This window comes from Nematolebias whitei, chromosome 8 (assembly GCF_014905685.2).
Source record: "Nematolebias whitei isolate Nwh7 chromosome 8, NemWhi1, whole genome shotgun sequence".
Lineage (NCBI taxonomy): Eukaryota > Metazoa > Chordata > Actinopteri > Cyprinodontiformes > Rivulidae > Nematolebias > Nematolebias whitei.
Genome location: NC_056505.1, coordinates 12,257,687 through 12,278,004, shown reverse-complemented (window position 1 = coordinate 12,278,004; position 20,318 = coordinate 12,257,687). Strand labels below are relative to the sequence as shown.

Sequence of the window (20,318 nt, the reverse complement as noted above, 5' to 3'; positions counted from 1 at the left end):
CCGCGACTGCACAAGATTATCAGAAACTCACTCGTGACTCTAAGATGCCGAAGTTTTCATGAATGCACTGCTCTCCTCACTGCCTCTAATTCAATTTGCTCCATCAAAACAACCAGCGAGTTGTTGCCTTGTGTCTTTCTCTTGTAAATCAGCCTGTATTTTGCCCGCTGCAAGGCTTCCGAGCAGTTTTTACAGTTTTCATGTAAAATTAATCAGCATCCTTCCTGTAATTAATCATCAGGGGAGGTTCGAAGAGTGTTGTTCAGGACAGGGGAAGCCTAAAAGGCCAGGCGTCAGATGAATAATTCTTTTCATCTTTTGTTGAAGGCAAACAGAAACGTCCTCATTCTGTTAATAAGACACCTCATGTTTTAAGTGCATTGTTCCTTTAGCTACGTCCTCCATTTGGACCTGCGTTATGGACATATTAACCTCTCTGCTGTGCTTATTCCGCCAAAACATTTGAGATAAAATGCATCATGAACACCATTACAAGCACATCTATAGATACACTTTTTGGATATTATTGGTTGAACAAACAAATAAAATAATTCAGATTTACAGAATCTGGAATTTAAAAAGATTCCCAGCAAACTAAAAAAGTGAGTGAAACAACAAAGATTCACCTGCCAGATTGGCAGATCCTGATAAAAAAGGAAAGTTTGGGGGTGACCAGATGTGTTGGAAGCTCATTAGAGTTCTTCAACATCAGGCGGGGCAGGACTTCTGGAATGTTCCTCCCTGTCAGCTGCTGCATGCAGGCTCTCTGTGAGTTTGACTGCATCGTTGTTCAGATGTTTCATTCGTCCATTTTCTGTATCTACTTCTTCCTGTTGACGCTTATGGAGTCTGTATCTCTGAGTGACTAGTGGGATTCGGGGTAAACCCTGACCAGGCTACAGGACCCACTAACATGTATCTTAATGCAAATAAACACTGTTGAGATAAATATGCATTTTCATGCATTCATCGTGCGTCATCTGTGTTCTACTTAAAGAAGGAGATTTAGACATTATACTTTTTACTGACTGTGCTTGTGAACGGTAAACGGTCCCATGCAATCATTCTCACTGTGACCCAGGGGTGGAAGTAACGAATTACAAATACTCACATTACTGTAATTAAGTAGTTTTTGGGGGCACTTGTACTTTTATGAGTATTTCTTTCAAGCGTGTAATTTTACTCATACTTAAGTACAATTTAGACCATGTAATCTACTTTGCTACTTTTAAAATCAGCAATCGCTACGGTTTACTGCCGCAGTTTGACTTAATATTCAAACCATTCATCTGCATCTTTGTAGCGACTCTCAGATCGCGAATGCGCCAATTACCTATGACGTAAGCAAAGGACAGTTCTGTAGAGTATAGAGTGAAGTATGGACTGAAGATTTGGAGAAAAAGACAAAATGGAGACAGAGGACAACACTGTCAACAGAGAAAATGATGAGGTAAAGGCTGAGGATGAGTGCCTGTGGTCGTACCTGGATGAATTGTTCATGTAAAGAGGGTGAAAAGGAGACAGCATCCAGATGCAAACTCTGTTTGATCTTTACGGTGATAGCAGCTTACAAGACTTCAGCATCTAATCTCAAAAAACATATTGCAGTGTATGAGGTTTTATAACTACCTGTATGTTGCTTTTTAGTGCTTGTATGTGTGGGTTATTAGTTTGACTAAGTATGGAAAGATCTTAGATATTAGTCTTAGATACAGTCACTGTGTGAGTGCAGCTACAGCGTGCGCTCTCAGGACATTATTACCTGCAGTGTTCCCTCAGTGCAGACTGAACTAGAAAAAAGGGCCTTCTCCTACTCCGCTCCTGTTTCCCAGAATATCTTGCAAAAAGATCTGAAGCTCTCGACCTTGACCTCTCTAAGTGGCTTTAAACATCTGTTAAGTTCTTGACAAAAACCAATGCAGACACGTTCCTATTTTTAGTTTTCTATACTGCCTTATAAGCTAGCTGTTTTGTTTTTTTTGCTACTTTTTTCCTTTTGACTGTCCTTTTGGTTGCCATTTTATTTTAATTTATTAAAAAAAATATTAATTTGTATGCCTCTTTTATGAACGTCTATTGTTGTCGTTGTTATCCACTGTTGTCATCACTCTTTGTTAAAGAAATCAAGTCTCTTGTAAATGAGTCCCCGAGGTTCAATGGGATTAACCGGTCTAAATAAAGGTTGAATGAATATTCACTGCCATCGGTTTGCCTGGTACTAAAATAAGACGGAGCTTCTGGGCATCTGAGAAATGTGCTTTGACTGTAGCGATTATACAGTGTACAGTAAATCCCACTGAATGCCTTCTATTGACAACAACACAATAAAACACAAATTGGTTAAAAAGTAATTAATACTCTGAGTAGTTTTTAAGAAGAGTACTTTGTACTTTTACTTAAGTGTTTTTATAACACCAGTATTTCTACTTGTAATTGAGTACAATTTAAGAAGTGCAACGGCACTTGTACTCGAGTACAAATTTTCAGTACTCTTTCCACCTCTGCTGTGACCAGTCAGTGAGGAACAGAAAGAACTGGTTGTTTTTGATATCGTCATGATGGAGTTGATATGATATGGTGACGTGTCTCGAGCAGAGTCCATGACTCAGATCCACTCCTTCCTGTCTGCAGCTGACCATTCGATGACGGCTCGGACATGGAGGGGAGGAGCTGAGGCCTGGGCTGGAGGTTATTCTATAAAACTAACTGGTCCGGTCCAGAGAGTTAGAACAGGTCAGGGTTTCACACGGATGAGAGCACTGATAACAGTGTGATCTTGTAATTGCATGTTCTGTGAATGTTGGGACCGCTCTCCAAAGCTTTGTAAATAAATCTGATGAACTACACCTTGGTCTGTTTTGGGAATCTCCTTTTTTCCCCGACAACACAATGAATCCATAAAAAGAAGTGGTTGAAGAGATGAGCATAGAGACGTCCACAATCTGATCCCAGAGGAGACATTTTATTATTATTATTATTTTTTTTAATCTTTCTTTCTTTTTTCTGCTAGTAAATTGACAACATGCTGCAGTTTGGTGCAAATAATCACTTTTTCCAGGTAATTAGGTGATTGATTAATTTTATTTTTAGACTTACTGAAGCCCAGTTGCAGCTCAGCAGTGCAGGTTCCAGCGTACAGGTCACAGCAGGTTATTTTTTGTTTCTGCTTTTGGAATCAGGGGCTCGTTGGTCGTACATTGATGCAGTTTTAATTTATTTCCGCCGTACGGTTGGCAGGGTATGACAACAAACTGAGCTCGGGCCTGTTTGTGAAGTGCAAGGGTTGTTGATTAAGTGATAAATCTATCTTGTCCGTCTGGAAAATGACAGCAGAACATTTGAACAGTAGGTCGGCTCCAGCAGGGCACGTTTGATTTACGTTAAAGGGGAGATTTCAGGTTTCCAAGTGTCAGTAGAAGCTGGTTTTTACGAGGCACTATACTGTTTTTCACTGGAGCTCTCGCCATCCGTTGGCGGAACATTTATTTTTTCGTGTGTCTAATAGAAATTGCCAGAGCCCTGTGTGGATGCATTGATTTTAAAGTATCATCAAGGAAATTTGAGGGTGAGGATGAAGGAAGGTGCTGCTGAGGAGGGAAAGAAAATCATTTTTAGACCAGGAGAAGGGTTGAGCCTGTGAAGATAAAGATTAATGGCCATTTTGCTTGTGGAACCTACGTTTGGCAGCTGCACAAGAGTCATTTAGGGTGTCATCTTTGAATGTGTGTGTGTAAGTGTGTACTGGCTGCACAATGGACTAGAAAACAGACGAGCTGCATTACGTCCACAGACGCTGCTCGCCCGATGAGGATTGATCGTGTGTTTGAGTCTGTTGCTGCCTCTGAGTCGGTAAGAAGTGATGGATAGTGTTGGTGGAAGAATGTGTCTCTTAAACGAAAGGAAATAACAAGGCGTCATTTTAAGACAGTTTAAATAAAAGGCCTAGCATTCCTTAAGGAATTTAAATTGCTCGGTTGGCTCCAAAATTTAATCAGTTGTAAATGTACTGGCAACAATTACTCTCTGGGAGTTTCAGTCAAATCCTTTTCTTGATTCATTAAATATTTTGGTAACAAACAAGGTTGACTCCCACAACTAATGCTAGTTACAAGTAAAAACATTTTTTAATGAATAGCACTTGGGTGTGGGCTGTGAATGACTCTCAGCTACGATCACGCCAAGTTTTAGCAAAATATCTTTACAATTGACTGAGTTATAGACATTTCTTGAGTTGGATTAGCTTCAGAAGGTAATTAGTTGTAAAAGTACATTCAGTGATTATTACCTGAAAGTATAATTAAAATCTGTCCAATGGTTTGTGTGATATTTTGCTAACAGACAGGCAAAAGTTGATTTCAGCGGTTAATGCTTTAATGTAGATGTTTTAAACACAGACAGGAGATCAGTCAGCTCTAAAATGGGGATATGTCTCATCAAGTTTTAGCTCATCATAAAATTGACCGTTTTACTCAATTTGGATTTTAAAAAGGTAATTAGCTGTGGCGGCCATCTTGGAACAAGTTCCCAAAGTTGATCAGGCGCTTCAACATTTTTTTTTATTGTCGCGAATAAAAAAAACAAGTGGAACGTTAAATTAGATTAAAGGAAACATGATAATTACTATAGATCCATTTTCCAGTGTTTACAGTTTCATATGTTTTAATTAAATAAAACTGGATGAGAGCGGAGATATGGAATATAACAAATTTCAGTTTTACTGACTGATTTTCTGTCACAGAAGTCAAACATTTTGCTCGTTTTCCCCCCTTAGAGACAAAGAAGATGTGAATAATGATGAACAGATCGGGGGAATTGACCACATCTCATGCACTACAGTGTATCGAACATTTAGACTTTTAGATTTTCACTCATGACACACAACTCTGTGAGGCCCGATTGGTTAATTCTGCCAGGATGTCCCTATAAAGACACTTTTAGACATTCAGTGTAACCTCTTAGCTCAAGTTTAATGTTTTATTTGAAATACTGAACATAAAATAATGTTCTTTCTTCCAGAACTTACAGTATTTATTCGTCTCGATGTGATCCAAACTCATTTATTGTGGTCGTGTGTGCACGATCGTCACTGTCTTGTAATTCAGAGCAACACAACAGAGACATATATCACCTATAAAAACATACAGGGTTCCTTTCCTGCGTCTCTGTCTGAGTTATCGAGTTAATGGAGGGCCTTGGCCAGGGTAACAGAGAGACCCTCCCTACAGGATAAGTGGATTATTTAATTATTGTCCACCTCCTCCTTCAGCCCTCCTTCCCACGTGACTCATCTGTGCTGTGCTTTCCATTTTGGACGTTTGTCCTCATCAGGTGTGGCTGCTCTCAGCCTGCTCAGACTGTACACATATTGCTTTCTTTTTACAAATTACCATTTCTGCAAACCCAGTCTGACATTTAAGGGGCAGCTCGGTTTCCTCATTCACCCTCCTCTCTATTCATTTAGTCGTGGCAGGAGAAGTTGATTTTTTTTATTTTTTTGCTAAGCCCATTACTCTTTCTCCCTCGACAGCAATGCTTTTAATGTTTATGGAGTGAAAGCCATTTGTAGCGTCACCGTAATGATCCATGACGTAATGGCTCCTTCTTGTAATTCAGAAGAGGAGTAAAGGACTGAGTAAAGCTGCAGCTGCACACGCAGAGCATGCTCAGTTCAGACCTCAAATCAGCGTATTTATCATCCTCCGTAAAGGTAGAGTGACTGACTGATTAATACAAACTAGTTGTTTGATGCAAACTAAAGTTAACAAAAACAACCAGTTGTTTTTACCATCCTAAAACAATAAATTAAAAGTCCAGCAAGGTCCAGTCAGGTGGCCAACTTATGACTATTAGGCAATTAGGCTATCACAACAACCCAGTGGTTTTTAGTGTGTAGGTAGAAAATGTTGCATTACAATGTAAAGAAAATTAAAAAGTCTGGAAATGCATTCAGTAAACTGTAACCAGGAGCTCAGATACTGATCCAGTCGTTAAATCACAGGGACTTTCTGTTTTCATTGTTTTAATCGCAGCAGATTGGAAGGTATATAAATACTAGAAAGTTCCTGGAGAAACTTTGACGGCTGCCACGTGGCGGCCATTTTAAATGTTTATTTGACAGTACTGTGTGTTGGGGTTCACTCTCAACTATCACTATATCAAATTTCAGCTCAAAATGGCAAAATATCAATGAGTTATAGTCATTTTTTCTAAGCTATGGTGGCCATCTTGGATTTTTTTTTGTTAAATTCAGTATGTGACGGGGAAGGTTCTCAGCTATAACCACACCAAATTCCAGCTCTATATGTGTAAAAAAAATAGCCACGTTAATGACATTTAAATGTAGCTTTGGCGGCCATCTAGATTTTTTTTTTTTGTTGTTGTTAATTATTTATTGGTCATTGCAGCTACCACTACACCAAATTTCAGCTTAGTATCTCTAAAAACCGATGATTGACATTATTTTTCCTTTTTAGCTCAGGTGGCCATTTTTGATTTGCAACCAGAATCTATGAAAAATGTTTAATAAAACTGGCGTCTTTATTTGCAAATTATGTCTCCATGGTAACTCGAAATGCCAATAAAAGTAATAGCACACATCACAGTGCCAATCTGGTCATTTTGATATAAAATTTCTCGGGGTACACATTGCTGTACGGGCCTCTATAAAGTTGATGGAAGAGTAAGATATAAAGTTAAGAAACCCTTGTTAGGTGGATAATAATAGGTGCTGCCTTATGAGGCAGTCCCCAATAACACTGTTGCATTTTTAGGTCTTAATAAATCAGATATAGTTTGCACAGTTTTCACTGAAAAACCCAGATCTATTGACTTTTAATTCACATTTTTATCTTTTTTTTAACGTATTTACTGTACTCGTTCTTTGGTGAATTGTTAAATATTCCCTCTGATTTTCTTTTCTTCCAGGTGGAATCGCTGGCGGCATCGAGATCTGCATCACTTATCCAACAGAATATGTGAAGACCCAGTTGCAGCTGGATGAAAAGGCCAATCCACCAAAATACAGAGGAATAGGTGAGCCTGTCTGTTTTCACGTTTTGTCTCTTTATCGTTCTCTGAAGCTCATTATCTAATTACCCATCATGCTCAGGTGAATTTGTGATTCTGGAAGTCTGTCACTGTGCTCGTTAAGGTGACTTAAAACAGACCGGTGCACACTCCTTATCCGTGAAGACCAGAATAGACAAACACACTTTAGGTTTGTTGATGTCTGCTGGGGCTCTGAGGGTTGGAGACTTTGCTAATGAGCACTGGAAACAGCTGTTGCTTTTCTTGCTTGGCTGTGCATTTATACGACCACATGGAGAGGCGAAATAATGTCCAAGAAAAAGAAGCTTTAAGTTTTGTTTAATTAAGTATTCATATAAATGAACCAGGCTCTTCGTTTTACATGCTGCTGTACCACAATGAAGCCAGAATCTGATATTCTGTGTGCTTTGGATGTGATATTGTCTTGTTATTCTGTTGCACTGTGTGTTTCTCCAGCTGACTGTGTGAAGCAGACAGTGCAGAGTCACGGTGTGAAAGGCTTGTACCGAGGCCTCAGCTCGCTGCTGTACGGATCCATACCCAAATCTGCTGTGAGGTAAGTCACACATCCGAGTGATAGTACAACATAGGCTGAATTAGTCCATTTATTCAGGTGTGTGAGAAACAATGTATGAATTTAAGCTACATAATGTTTTTTTTAATTGTACCAGTTTTAGGAAAAAACCTCTTATGAAGTTAATGTCAGCAGCACAGCTAAACAGTTGGGATCTCCATCTTTTATCTTTACTTCTGAGAGATTCAGTCTGTCTAAAATACCCATTTCATCGCAGAATGCTACCTGCTCCTTATTTATACAACTTATTTTACAGCCTTTGTCTTCACTTTTTTTAACTGTGTTGTTGCAGTCAAATTCAAAATGATCTTATTTCTTTTTTCTTAAAGTGGTAAAACTGTCAATTTAAACAAGTTCAATAGAGGGGAAACTATGGGTTTGTGAGAGCTGCACATGATTTATTCTGTTTTTATTCACATTTCACACACGTCCCAAACTCTTCTGGATTTAGGTTTATACACTGTCACACAGTTCTTCCAGGAAAAGATGCGTTCAGATGTCATTTGTTATAATTGGTGTAACTATAATTATTATATTAAGTGACTAAATTGACTGACTCCTCATTGCTTTTATTTAAAAGTAAATTTAGGATGCAGTAAATTTACATTTAGTTTTTTTGTGAAAAAAACAACCATGCATCAATTATAACAAATACACAATAAGTGACTGTTCATCATGTTTACATGGATTCATTATAACGTTTATGCTAATCTTTGTCAATTAAGCAATTTTGAAAAAGTTTCACCACTTTTATATTTGATATTTTGCATATTCTGCTCTGTAAATGAGATCATCTGAAAATACACGGACTGAAATGACAACACTCAGTTAAGTCGTGGTGATTTTCTACCTGAAACTTCAAACTCATGCTGTCCAATTATTCTAGTCCATTACCCACAATGCTTAGCACAAATGCCACACCAGCTTTCAGTGTAATTATGTTATTTTTTTCACAGAGCTGACATTTATCTACAGAGAAGTGTGCACACGCACACACACACCAAAGCTGGATGCTTTTGTTGTTGCTTTTTGTTCTCGTTCTTTTGCATTTTTGCTTCTTTTTATCGCTCTATTTTTTCCGTGTGTGTGTGTGTGTGGGGGGGGGGGGGGGGTGCTGCTGGAGGGTAGAGCTTGTCTGTACCACAGAGAGACAGGGCCCAGCCAGGCGGAGCGAAGATGCCATTCAAAATCAGACGGGGTCTCAATAGGGTACTGAGATTGAGACTTGTGATGAATGTGTGTGTGTGTGTGTGTGTGTGTATGTGTGTGTGTGTGTGTGTGTGTGTGTGTGTGTGTGTGTGCACATTTGAGTGTCAGTCAGTTTCAGCATCGTTTCCAGAGGGAGCTTGAATTGTTTTGTGTCAGTTTGACCATTTTTTCTATGAATATAAATCAAGGATGTTTTGAGAGGCTTGTTGTTTTTTAGTGTTTTAAAACCTGATTTTTTTTTTAATTTAATTTTATTTTAGAGAACTAAGATCGATCTTTTTAGTGCATAAGATTGAGCTCATGCACTACAAAGATAATTTATTAAATTGTACTCAATGTGAATAATCTGATGGCTGCAGAGTGCATAAACGTGTCTGTACAAGGATAGCAGGGGTTTCCAACGATTTAGGCTTGTGTTTCATTTAAACAAAGCTGCTCGGTGTTAAAGATTGACGAGTCATAGATATCCTGTGTTGTCTTTTAAACCATAAATATTAAACACAGTCTTTGCAGAAACCTTTTACATACTGTTACCAGCACACATGAATGTTGCTACGATGTTGTCTCAAAGTAGCCCCCGTTTTATGGAGCTGTGATGTCATTATAAGATCTTATGAATCATCCTGTAGAGGAAAAGTGTAAAATTAGACCTCAGTCTTTTTCAGCATAATTCCTGTATGTATTTATTTTAAAACTACTAATTGCAAACTCTAAAATAAAAACATACTGTAGAACAGGTTATCCTGTACTATATCAAATGATGCAGTTTGAAAGAATTGACTTCAGTTGTTTTCCAGATATATTGATTTGTTGTTCTGAAATGTAGGCATGCACTCGGTGTAAACAAAGCCCTCGGCTGGATGGCGTTGATCAGGGATGACTTCATGAGAATTGTGGGGAATTCCAGACGTCTGGCAAACAACGCAGTAGACCAACCACATGCATGATGGCTGCTTTCATCCATGTAAACTTAAATGAAAGCAACATTCCCGTGGCCAAAATCGACTTGGAATTGGAGGATACAGTAAAACACAGCTGAAGCGCTGGATATAATGAAGGGGACTAGCAATGTCTGGCAACCGGGCCGAATTGATAACGGAGTACATGTGGCGTTCCCGGTGTTTTTGTGCTGATTCGTGTTCTTTTGCCTCAGTGAAAAAGAACACAGATGACAGAAGATTTAGGATGTAGGATATGGGGTTCCGTTTGTAAAGTTACACAGTCAAAAATTTATCTTTTTATCTTTTTATCTGTTGCTGCTGATACACTGGAATTTCCCATCCGTGGGACAATAAAGGCTGTTTCTATTCTATTCTATTAACAGCAATATTTTAGTTTATTTAGCCTTTTAATAAGAAAAAAATATGCATGCTTTTTTTTCCAACGTCATACTTTCACCATATCATTCATACATTTATAGTTCCCATCTAAATATTTAATTTACAAGCTAAATATTTAGTTTACAATCTAACTACTTAACTTGCAAGTTAAATGTTTAGTTGGTAAACTAAATATTTAGGTGTAAATTAAATAATTAATTTCCAAGCTAAACATTTAATTCCTAAACTAAATATTTAATTTGCTAACTAAATATTTAACTTGCAAGCTAAATATTTAGTTAGAAAATTTAATATTTATTTGGGAAATTGAATGTTTAGCTTAGAAATTAAATGTTTAGTTTGGAAATTAAATATTTACCAAAATATTTAGTTTACTAACCACGTATTTAACTTGCAAGTTAAGTATTTAGTTTGTAAACTAAATATTTAGCATGTAAATTAAATATTTAGTTTGGAACTATGACATTTATAAATGTATGAATAACATGGTGAAAATGACTTTGAAAAAAAAATTTTTTTTTCTTATTAAAGGCTAAATAAACTAAAATATTAATGTTAATTTTTGACTGTATAACATTACAAACGGCACCCCATAGTAGGATGAATGCCATAAATCGCCATGTATTGCACAGGTTTTTGGTGGCATGAATGATTTAGTCAGCCGCTTCTTTAATTTTACTTTGTTAGCCTGGGTTAGCCGTTAGGTGTTAGCGATCGGTTATTTTGATCCTTTTTCAAAAATGAAAACATTGTAAGCAGGAGCTGAATTAAGCACCAAAGGAGATTAGTTAACATGGGCGTGTTGAAAAAGATGTTCAGTGTTCCTGTTAATTTCTGACTCGAAGGGGTGCAGGTAAAACATAATGGATACATGTGTAGTATGACATATCCTGTGATATATTCATACATTAAACGAGTTCTTTCATTTTTCTGGACTGAATGATGTCGTGCATTGAATTTAACAGAAATGTAACGTGAGACGTTATTTATCTTTGACCCATCAAAATGAATGCGGTCATTTATTTACAGAATCAAAGTTTAACATCAAACATTTACATTAATTTGGCAGAATATGAAAATAACAACATAATTAATCAGCTTTACAACCAGGAAAACCATACGGCCATGATTTTCCGTTGCTTCACCACAGACATTTCTGAGGACATCTGGATTAATTTGCTAGCAGATAGGAGAGTTTAAAGATGGAAAATTGAGATTTATCTACAGAGAGATGTGTGAGGGAATTTGTCTGTTTTAACCAGAACAGCACGCTCTTTTGGAAATCAGCTTGTCCCAACAGTACACTTTTGGTGAAGGTCAACTTTTACCTTTTCTGAAGATAGATCAGTTCCGGCGTGAAGTCCCACTTCCAGCCACTGTTCAGCGTCTCCATAAGAACAGCTAAAGACCTCGAGAGTCGTGTGAGGTTATCCAAACAGAAGTTATAATTCCCAAAATCGTCTCTGGTTCAGCTTGATTCTAATTCAGCAGCCTCCTGAATGCCAGCGTTCTGCATTCTGGAACTCCCAAACTCTCTGCATTCTGAATTCCAAAAACTCTGTTTGAACTAGGAAGTGCCAACATTTTAAAGAGCTCTACTTCCGGTTCATTTGAGAGCTTTTTGATTGGTCGATGGACCAAAGCAGAGGTGTGGTTTGTGATGTAAGGTGTTATTAAAAGTCAAGGAAAAGATTCAGATTGTTTAAGAACAGACAGAAAGATATCATGGAAAAACCAGACTTCGTGGAGTCACTCCTCCTAGTATCTTGCTGTAAAAGTTAAACATGACATTTCTTTTCAGTAAACTTTTAGTTGACCGAAACTCGAACTTTGACACACTTACAAATTTGCTCACTTCAAAGCAGACGAACAAGAAATTGAATCATTACTCTGTAACGTACTCTAACTTGATTTCACTTTGAATTGAGGATTAAAAATCATTACTACTGTTTAAGTAAATAAAAATGAGTAGTTCACTTCAACATGTAAACATTGTTTGAACTAACACAATTTGATTATCAAAACATTTGTAAAATAGTAATGATCATAGAGAATTGTCTTTTCCACTTGATTAATTCAAGAAAGAAAGTCTCAGGATCGATCAACCTGTATTTCTGGATGCAAATCAATGAAATGACAGTTTCTGACCATATGATCCTAAGGTCAAGATTTGACATCAGGTCAAGTTCACTACACATGGACATACCTGTTCAGGGACTGCAGTCACTGTTATGGGATCAAGGTGCTCCTGTCAGTTTGCTTCTTCCAACAAAGTGTTTCAAACAGATACTTTTGTTTACATTTGTCAGCGTATCAGCCGTCACTATTGCAAGTCCCGTAGCAACTAAACTTCTTAGATACCATTTTTTTGCCTTTTTTTTTTTTATCAGTGCAAACCACGACTACAGCACTTTTATTGTATCATAGTCAAAATCCTGTTTGCCAGACATCCGGGTACTTGTTGACGTTGTGAAGGGAGCCATTTTTAATAACTTGACCAGCGCTATTAATCAAAAAACACATAGAAGTTTGCAGCATGTTGGCCTACATGAAGTCTCAGTCCATGAAGGAAAACAAATATGGTGGAATCAAACAAGCGTAGAACCTCGGAGACGACGATTAGGCGGAGATTTGAGTGAATCTGCTGCTAAACGCAAATTAAAAGAGAATGAACGGGTTTGATAATCTGGAGATCAAGCAGGGCGGAGACGCCCACTGCCTTTCATGCCAAACGTTTTTACTGAAATAATATTTTACTGAGAAGGGACGCCATTATAGCTTTTTTTGGTTAAACTTTGTAACATCATGATCAATGCAATATTGTCAAATTATGCAAGATCTGGGAATGTTTTGAAGATCACCCTCAGCCACGACCACCAAATTATAGGTCAACATCTGTAAAACAGGCTGGGTTAAAGCCATTTTTGTATTGGCTAAGGTCAGTTGGCTGTGGCGGCCATCTTGAATTGCGTTCTCGCCACAGGTTAACCAGCTGTAGATGTACGTTCAGTGAGCGTTTCCTTAAAATATGTCCACTGTTTAGTGAGATGTTTTGCTAACACTATGAACACGCATGCTTATGAGCACAACATTGTCACCCCGCGCTTTTGGTGGCAAACAGGAAATAGCAAAACAACAATGTCGTGAATTTACCAACATTTAGAAGCAGAATCTAAGCTGAAGATAAGAAAAAAATCCATCGATTGGTTTTGATTTATTCAGAATACTTTTCCGTTTCTCTTTGGCCACTTAACTGTTTTTACATCCTTTTATCTTTCCTGTATCTTTTCATCTCATCCCCGCCACTCCCCATCATTCCTCCTCCTCCTCCATCCCATTAGCTGATTACTTTTGTCCCATCATGCACCACAGAGTACTGTGGAAGATTGCCAGAGAGGAATGAGAAGGACCTCTGTTTTTTCCTCCCCTTAACCCTTTATTCATTTCGGTTCCTCCCTGCACAACCTTTTCATCCTTCCCCTTCTCCACAGAAGAAATTACCTTGTAGGAAGACCCATTAACGAAGACTGTCCAAGATGACTCGTCTCGAACCATGGATGTCGGCCAATCGACGTGTCATGTTTTAACGAAAAAGTGCAGTCCTCGTGTTGGATGGTGAGGAGAGTAAATTGGCGAAGGAGCAGATCTGACATCAGCATATTTCTCCCCGACAGCCTTTAATGAACAGATTTGATCCACAGGGCTGTTTAATAAATGCTCTGCCATCCCTGTGCAGACGAGGCTGCTTTATGTACGTATGGAAAGATGCCTTATTGTTTTATTCTCTCCAAAGCCATAAAGGTGTTTGTAGCAAATGGATGGTTTGTTTTCATTTGTTGGTTAGTTCAGAGTCACGTGTGGGGAAAGTCTAGTTTTGAGCACAGTGAGAGGAACAGATGTGGAGGTTTAATGATCAGTGGAAAGTCTCATAGAAAGGCAGCTGGAGAAGAAAAACTAACGTTACATGAGCCCAGTAATGAGAAATTAATTCATTTTGAGCTGAGATGCAGGTAACTGGCCGAAGCAGAGAGAGAGAAGACAGAGGGAAATAAGGCATTTATCAAGACCTGGAGTCTGTCTTCCTCCTCCTCCCCTTTGGTAAATCGTAGTGTCCTGCTGTCACCACAACTCAATCCCGTCTATAAATAACCTTCCTTGTAATGAACTCGCCGGTACAACGTTTTCTGATCGCCGAGGTGCACAAACCATACCTTCCCTAGCAGCTGCCACTGGTTTATTGGCTTTATTTGTTGATCTCTAATGAGGGCGAAGCCGTGACAACGACGTCAAAAGCCTTCAACACATGTTGGACTTTCAGCAGTTTGTTGGAAGAAAGTCTGATGCTTTTGGTGGTTCTGTTTGTGGAGCTGAAATTAAGTTTGGATCTGTTCAGTTTTTGTTGCCTGAATCTGCAGATCTGCTGCATTCAGACTAATTAACCTTCCCTGCAAGACCTCGAGAGATCATTACTTGAACTTTTTATAGGAATTTAGTTTGTGTTTTCAGTTTATTATTTTCTTATGATTAACATGAGCAACAAAGCTGTTTGACAGCAATTAAAACATTACTTTATCTACATGGAGAACCCTCATGCCACGCTGAGACGCACGCGGCAGGATACGTCATGGATCTGATGTGCCTTTTCGTACAATCTCAGGAGGAATCGTGATAGCAGGGTTTCGCCTTTTGGGACTGGCGGATACATATGTTATCGGCTATTAAAGGAGAGGGCAACGGCAGTTTTGGTCATGACAAAGATGCCGACCCTGTCTGAAGGTTTGGTTCGTGCTTGGAGCACTCAAAATCAGCTGATTTATGAGCTCAACCGTAAGACGGCAGCGGAGTGAGGATTGCAGGCCACTTGCGGCTTCTGGGACTCGCCGGCATGTTGGAGACGATCTCGGAGGGAGCTAATAAGCACGGACCAGTGGAATGACCACAAATCTGGCCATTTTGGATTAAAAGTACCAGCAGAACTCAAGGCTGACGAGAAATAATATTCAGCCTGGAAAAAAATCAACAACTGTGGCTTATCTGAATCTGACGTCCCCGTTTGGTCTCGAAGCAGGCCGACATCAAATTTCTCCTGGGATATGTGTAAACTAAGAGAGCTCTGTCTATCCCACCCCCTCCCCCCGAGAACTTTTGTGAATGCTTATCAGAGCTGTATCGACTGACCTCAACATCTTAACAGGACTATGGTGCTATCTGGAAGTGCTTCATGGACAAATCTCACCATCTTGTCATAATGTGTCTATAAATGTGCTTGTTGGGAGAGTTTTTTTGATGTTTTAATTTGTGTCCTGATAAGGACAAGATGTGAAGAGATCTTTTTTATAATACCCTTAACCTTTTCTCATGGCCTTTTCCCCTTTTTCTATCTAAAAGAATAAGGGGCCGCGCTCTTAGGAGCAGCAGCAACGTGCACTCCGCCCATATTTCGGACGACTGTACGAACGTAATCTCACTGTATTTTGGTACAATGATAATGAAGCTTATTCTGATCTTTCTACTTTTCCAGGTGGCATTTAGACTTGCAGTTCTGTCAGTAAAATATTGTGTTTCTAGAAAATAACATGTTCTTTCAAACTGATTGTTTATGAATTAGATATGATTTTATACTTTAACTTTATTTTTACATGTGAATCTGTAAATAACAGATTATCTGAACACAATATGTAGTAAATAGTAAAGTAGAAAAATCATACTTTTATGGTGATTAAAAAAAATCTTTAAATCGTTTAAGAAATTATATACAGTATTTGAGATGTATATATTTTTATGTTGTCCTGGACAAATCATGCAGCAGCTCATGAATAAGTGCCCCCAAACAAAATATACACAAAATAAATGCATACTGTATATAAGTGTATAATAAAGTATAAATAAGTGGAGGTAAATTATTAAACAACACAAACTAAATGCAGAAAAATATCAGAATACACTTCATATTATCTTATTATTCCAGGAGCATGAAAAATGTTTCTATGAAATGTATTAATATAAAATGTACATATTTAACATGATTTAGTAAAATCCAGCTCTAATGTGGTTTTGCAGATTATTTGTGGTTAAACTTTGTTTCGTTTTTATAATTCTTTTCAGGCTTTTGCGATGAAGAGGCTTTTCACAGTAACTTATTAGACATTTTATATGTTGTAGCTCTGTAAATGAAAAGGATCAAAACAAAGACTTTCGAAATAAAATGTCGGTGATGGAGCTTCTGTAAGACAGAAAACCAGCTTACCTCAGTGTGCAACAAATATATTATTATTCATTATGACCAGACGGAGCAACAAACAAATCTTAATGCATGTGAGTGTTTGTAAAAATAATCTTCCATGAACGTGAGAACAAACTGTTTTTAGGCTTTGCTGGAATGACGACTACTGTAGTTTATAGAAAAAATGCTGTTTAAAATATTGAGATTTTGTCTTGTTTCTTCTTTCTTCACCTTTTTCATTGCTTCTTGGTTACTTTCACCTCTTTATCAGGTTTGGGATGTTTGAGTTCCTCAGTAATCAGGCGAGGGATGAAAATGGTCGACTGGACAGCAGCAGAGGGCTGCTGTGTGGGCTGGGAGCCGGCGTGATGGAGGCCGTTCTGGTGGTCTGTCCCATGGAAACTGTCAAGGTAGGCTCATGACCGGGTTTATCATTTTAACCAGGCTAATTATAGAACATATAATTATAGAACATATAAAGCACATGCTGCATTTACATTTGGATATTTTTTAGTGCGAGGCGACATGGTGGTTCAGTTTGTAGAGCTGCCACCTTTGAGCGAGAAGGTCGCCGGATCAAATCCTGGCCGGGGACTTTTCTGTGTGGAGTTTGCATGTTCTCTCCGTGCATGTTTGGGTTTTCTCCAGGTACTCCGGTTTCCTCCCACAGACTAAAAACACGCATGTTAGGCTGAATGGTAACTCTAAATTGTCCCTAGGTGGGAGTGAGAGAGTGAATGGTTGTTTGTCTCTGGAGACCTGTCCTGGGTGTCCCTTGCCTTTCACACAGCGACTGCTGGATATGGGCACCAGTGACCTCCGTGACCCAAAAAGGAAAAAGTGGCTAAAGGTAAAGGATGGATGGATGGATGGATGGACAATCTTAATGTGTTGCATTCTCTTGTAAAGGATTTCTACAAAGTTTGAGAAGTTTTGCCCATAAAACAATTAGTTAATTGTTTTTTAAAGAAATCAACATTCACCATCTTCCAAACTAAAATCAAAACGGGCACAATCAAAGAAATGGCATTATCACAGGAATCACTGATGTAATGTCTCTCAGCTAATATTTACAGCTTGTACACAGATTCCCTCGTGAAAGTTTGTTTTCTAGAGCGGTTTAGACTAAATAAGAACGCATCCGCTCTCCACAAGAACCGTTTCTGTTCTGATTAGCGTGTTCCTCTGCCTTTATCTCCCAAGGTTAAATTTATTCACGACCAGACTTCAGCCAACCCCAGATACAAGGGTTTCTTCCACGGAGTCCGGGAGATAGTCAGGTCCCAAGGTAAAGGCCGTCCCCATCAAACTGCAGCAGCGTTCATGAACAACAAAGTGTTTTCTTCTTTGAAGATTTAAAACCGAGAACACTGGACGTATTCATACAGAATCATAAAAGTGTGATGCAAAAACTACAAGTAGTACAACTTAATCTTGTGCTTTGTAAAAAGTTATTTTTCTTTACTTTTCATTAAAAACAATGGAGGAAGAGAACCTCACATGTAACTGAACTGACCTCTGCTGGACTAACAGAGCAAGAACAGCTGGATCTGTGAGCATGCATGTTGTTTTAAACCTCTGGTTTCCTGTCGGAGCAGGACTCAAGGGGACATATCAGGGCGTGACAGCGACGGTCCTCAAACAAGGTTCCAACCAGGCTATTCGGTTCTTTGTGATGACGTCTCTGAAGAACTGGTACAAAGGTCAGCGTGCACAGGAACTGTTTTACTTTGCTGTGGAGGGTATTTACTCTGCAGCAGGCACACGTGGATTCAGCAGTGTGTTTTTACTCCTTCAAAGGTCAGATTGATCTTGAACGATTATTGGGTGGAGCGAGGTCTGATCATCAGAACTCAAAGTGTTTGTCTTGTGTTAAAATTACGACTCGGTTATTGTCAGAGATTGAGGCCTGCAGGGTTTCAGCAACCATCCGTGCTCTTCATTTGCTCGTTTAACTTTGAGCTGGAAACAAGCTGTTTTCGTTTTTCTGTCCACAAGGTGATGACCCAAACAAAAGTATAAATCCCCTCGTGACTGGAACCTTTGGAGCCTTAGCGGGTGCAGCGAGTGTATTTGGAAACACACCTCTAGATGTCATCAAGACAAGGATGCAGGTACTCTGAATGGTGGCTGCACATGAGCAGGATTTGTGTTCACTGTTCGTCTTAATTTGACTGATACCAGTAAGATAAAACCCTGATGCTTTCATCTTCAAGGGTCTGGAAGCTCATAAATATAAAAACACGCTGGACTGTGCCTTAAAGATCCTCAGACACGAAGGCTTGGCAGCGTGAGTAGATCTTTTACAATTTTAAAACTTTAATCCTGTATCACTTTCTCTGCTTCAGCTTGGAAACACGTTCTCCTCAGTTCATATTTTCATATTTAGATCTATAGACAAATGGAAATTAAACTATTGTGAGTATATTTTTCCCTTTCATACTGTTTTATTTTAGAATATGTTCAATGTTAAATGTAATACAGAGTGGCCTAATGTTGCAAACATGTGAACACTAATGTGAGAGCGTGTAAACTATTGTTTGCATTAAGTGAGCTAAATGCAGTCTCAAAAGAGAAATTTAATTTTCCTGTGAGACTGCAGGATGAAATGACGTTGTTGAAACTTGGTGAAAAAAAACTAAAAATAAGTTGTTAAAGTTTGAATAAACAGAGTAGAGCAAAACCTTAGAGCTTAGCTTTGACTTTTTTCTTGCTTTTTTTCAGCTTCAAGCTAAAAAGAGCAAAAGGATGGCTAAATGCTCAAAAGAGGCAAAAGGCTAGCTAAAAGTATCAAAAGGATTATCAAAAGCTAAAAGTAGCCAAAGGTTGGTTAAAAACTAAAAGTAGTAACTGAAAGTAGCAAAAGGCTAGCTAAAAGTATCAAACAACTAACTAGAAGTTAAAAGTACCAAATGACAAGAGCCTAAAGGAACAGAATAGTAGCTAAAAGTAACAGAACAATGACTAAATGGTTAAAGTAGCAAAATGCAATCTAAAAGTATTAAAAACCTAGACAACTGCTAAAAGTATAAAAAGAATAGCTTTAAGCTTAAAGGGGCAGAATGATAGCTAAAAATAGTAAAAGGTTGGCTAAATGCTAAAAGTAGCTAAAAGCCAAAATAACAAACAGCTAGCTAAACTTACTAAAAGCGTAGCCAGAAACTATAGCAAATGGCTAGCTTACAGCTTAACGGAACAGAATGGTAGCTAAAAGAAGCAAAGGACTGGCTAAATGCTAAAAGTTATTTATATATATATATATATATATATATAAAAGACTAAAAGTAGCAAAAGGATAGCTAAAAACGTTTTTTTGAAAGTAACAAAGATCTTAGCATCCTCCTTTGGTTAATATTTCTGTAAATTAAATATTAAAAAATATAAAAGTCACGCATCTTGTCACCCATTGCCTGAATGAGCTTGTATGGATTTATAACTGAAATGGCACTAAAGAACACAAAAATAGTTAAATTGTAAAAAAAAACAAAAAAAAAACAACTACATACAGAAACATATGAACCAGGAAAACGATAGTGTGAATGCTGAATCAGCATTAATTTTACTGTCCTTCCTAAACAACTGTTTTTTTTGTTAAATTTAGCTCCTTGTTTTTGGTCCACAGGTTCTACAAGGGGACCGTTCCTCGGCTCGGCCGTGTGTGTCTGGATGTCGCCATCGTTTTCATCATCTACGAGGAGGTGGTGAAGGTCCTGAACACTGTCTGGAAGACGGACTGAACTTTGACATGGACAGAGAAGATGGCAGCTTCAGACACTGATCCAAGTAAAGAAGACTTGTTCTGTTAAATAAAAAAACAGCTGCTGAGATGAGGAGACGGAACTGAACTGAGATCAGTGACGTGGACATGGACATTCTGGATGTTCTTGAACTTTACTTGCGTCTACTCTTGTGCCTGTCGTGGTTT

At 38.3% G+C, this 20,318-nt stretch overlaps 1 protein-coding gene across 1 annotated transcript in view; it reads left to right on the top strand.

Annotated features, from left to right (window-relative positions):
- Positions 1 to 20,318, top strand: part of si:dkey-178e17.1 (tricarboxylate transport protein B, mitochondrial) — a 32,468-nt gene extending 12,150 nt beyond the window's left edge. The window contains exons 2-9 of the mRNA XM_037680267.1: positions 6,925 to 7,032; positions 7,504 to 7,603; positions 16,665 to 16,803; positions 17,597 to 17,681; positions 17,992 to 18,096; positions 18,392 to 18,507; positions 18,610 to 18,683; positions 20,016 to 20,318. Coding sequence (XP_037536195.1) covers positions 6,925 to 7,032; positions 7,504 to 7,603; positions 16,665 to 16,803; positions 17,597 to 17,681; positions 17,992 to 18,096; positions 18,392 to 18,507; positions 18,610 to 18,683; positions 20,016 to 20,130 — 842 coding nt within the window. The 3' untranslated portion in view covers positions 20,131 to 20,318. The remainder of the gene's footprint in view (positions 1 to 6,924; positions 7,033 to 7,503; positions 7,604 to 16,664; positions 16,804 to 17,596; positions 17,682 to 17,991; positions 18,097 to 18,391; positions 18,508 to 18,609; positions 18,684 to 20,015) is intronic.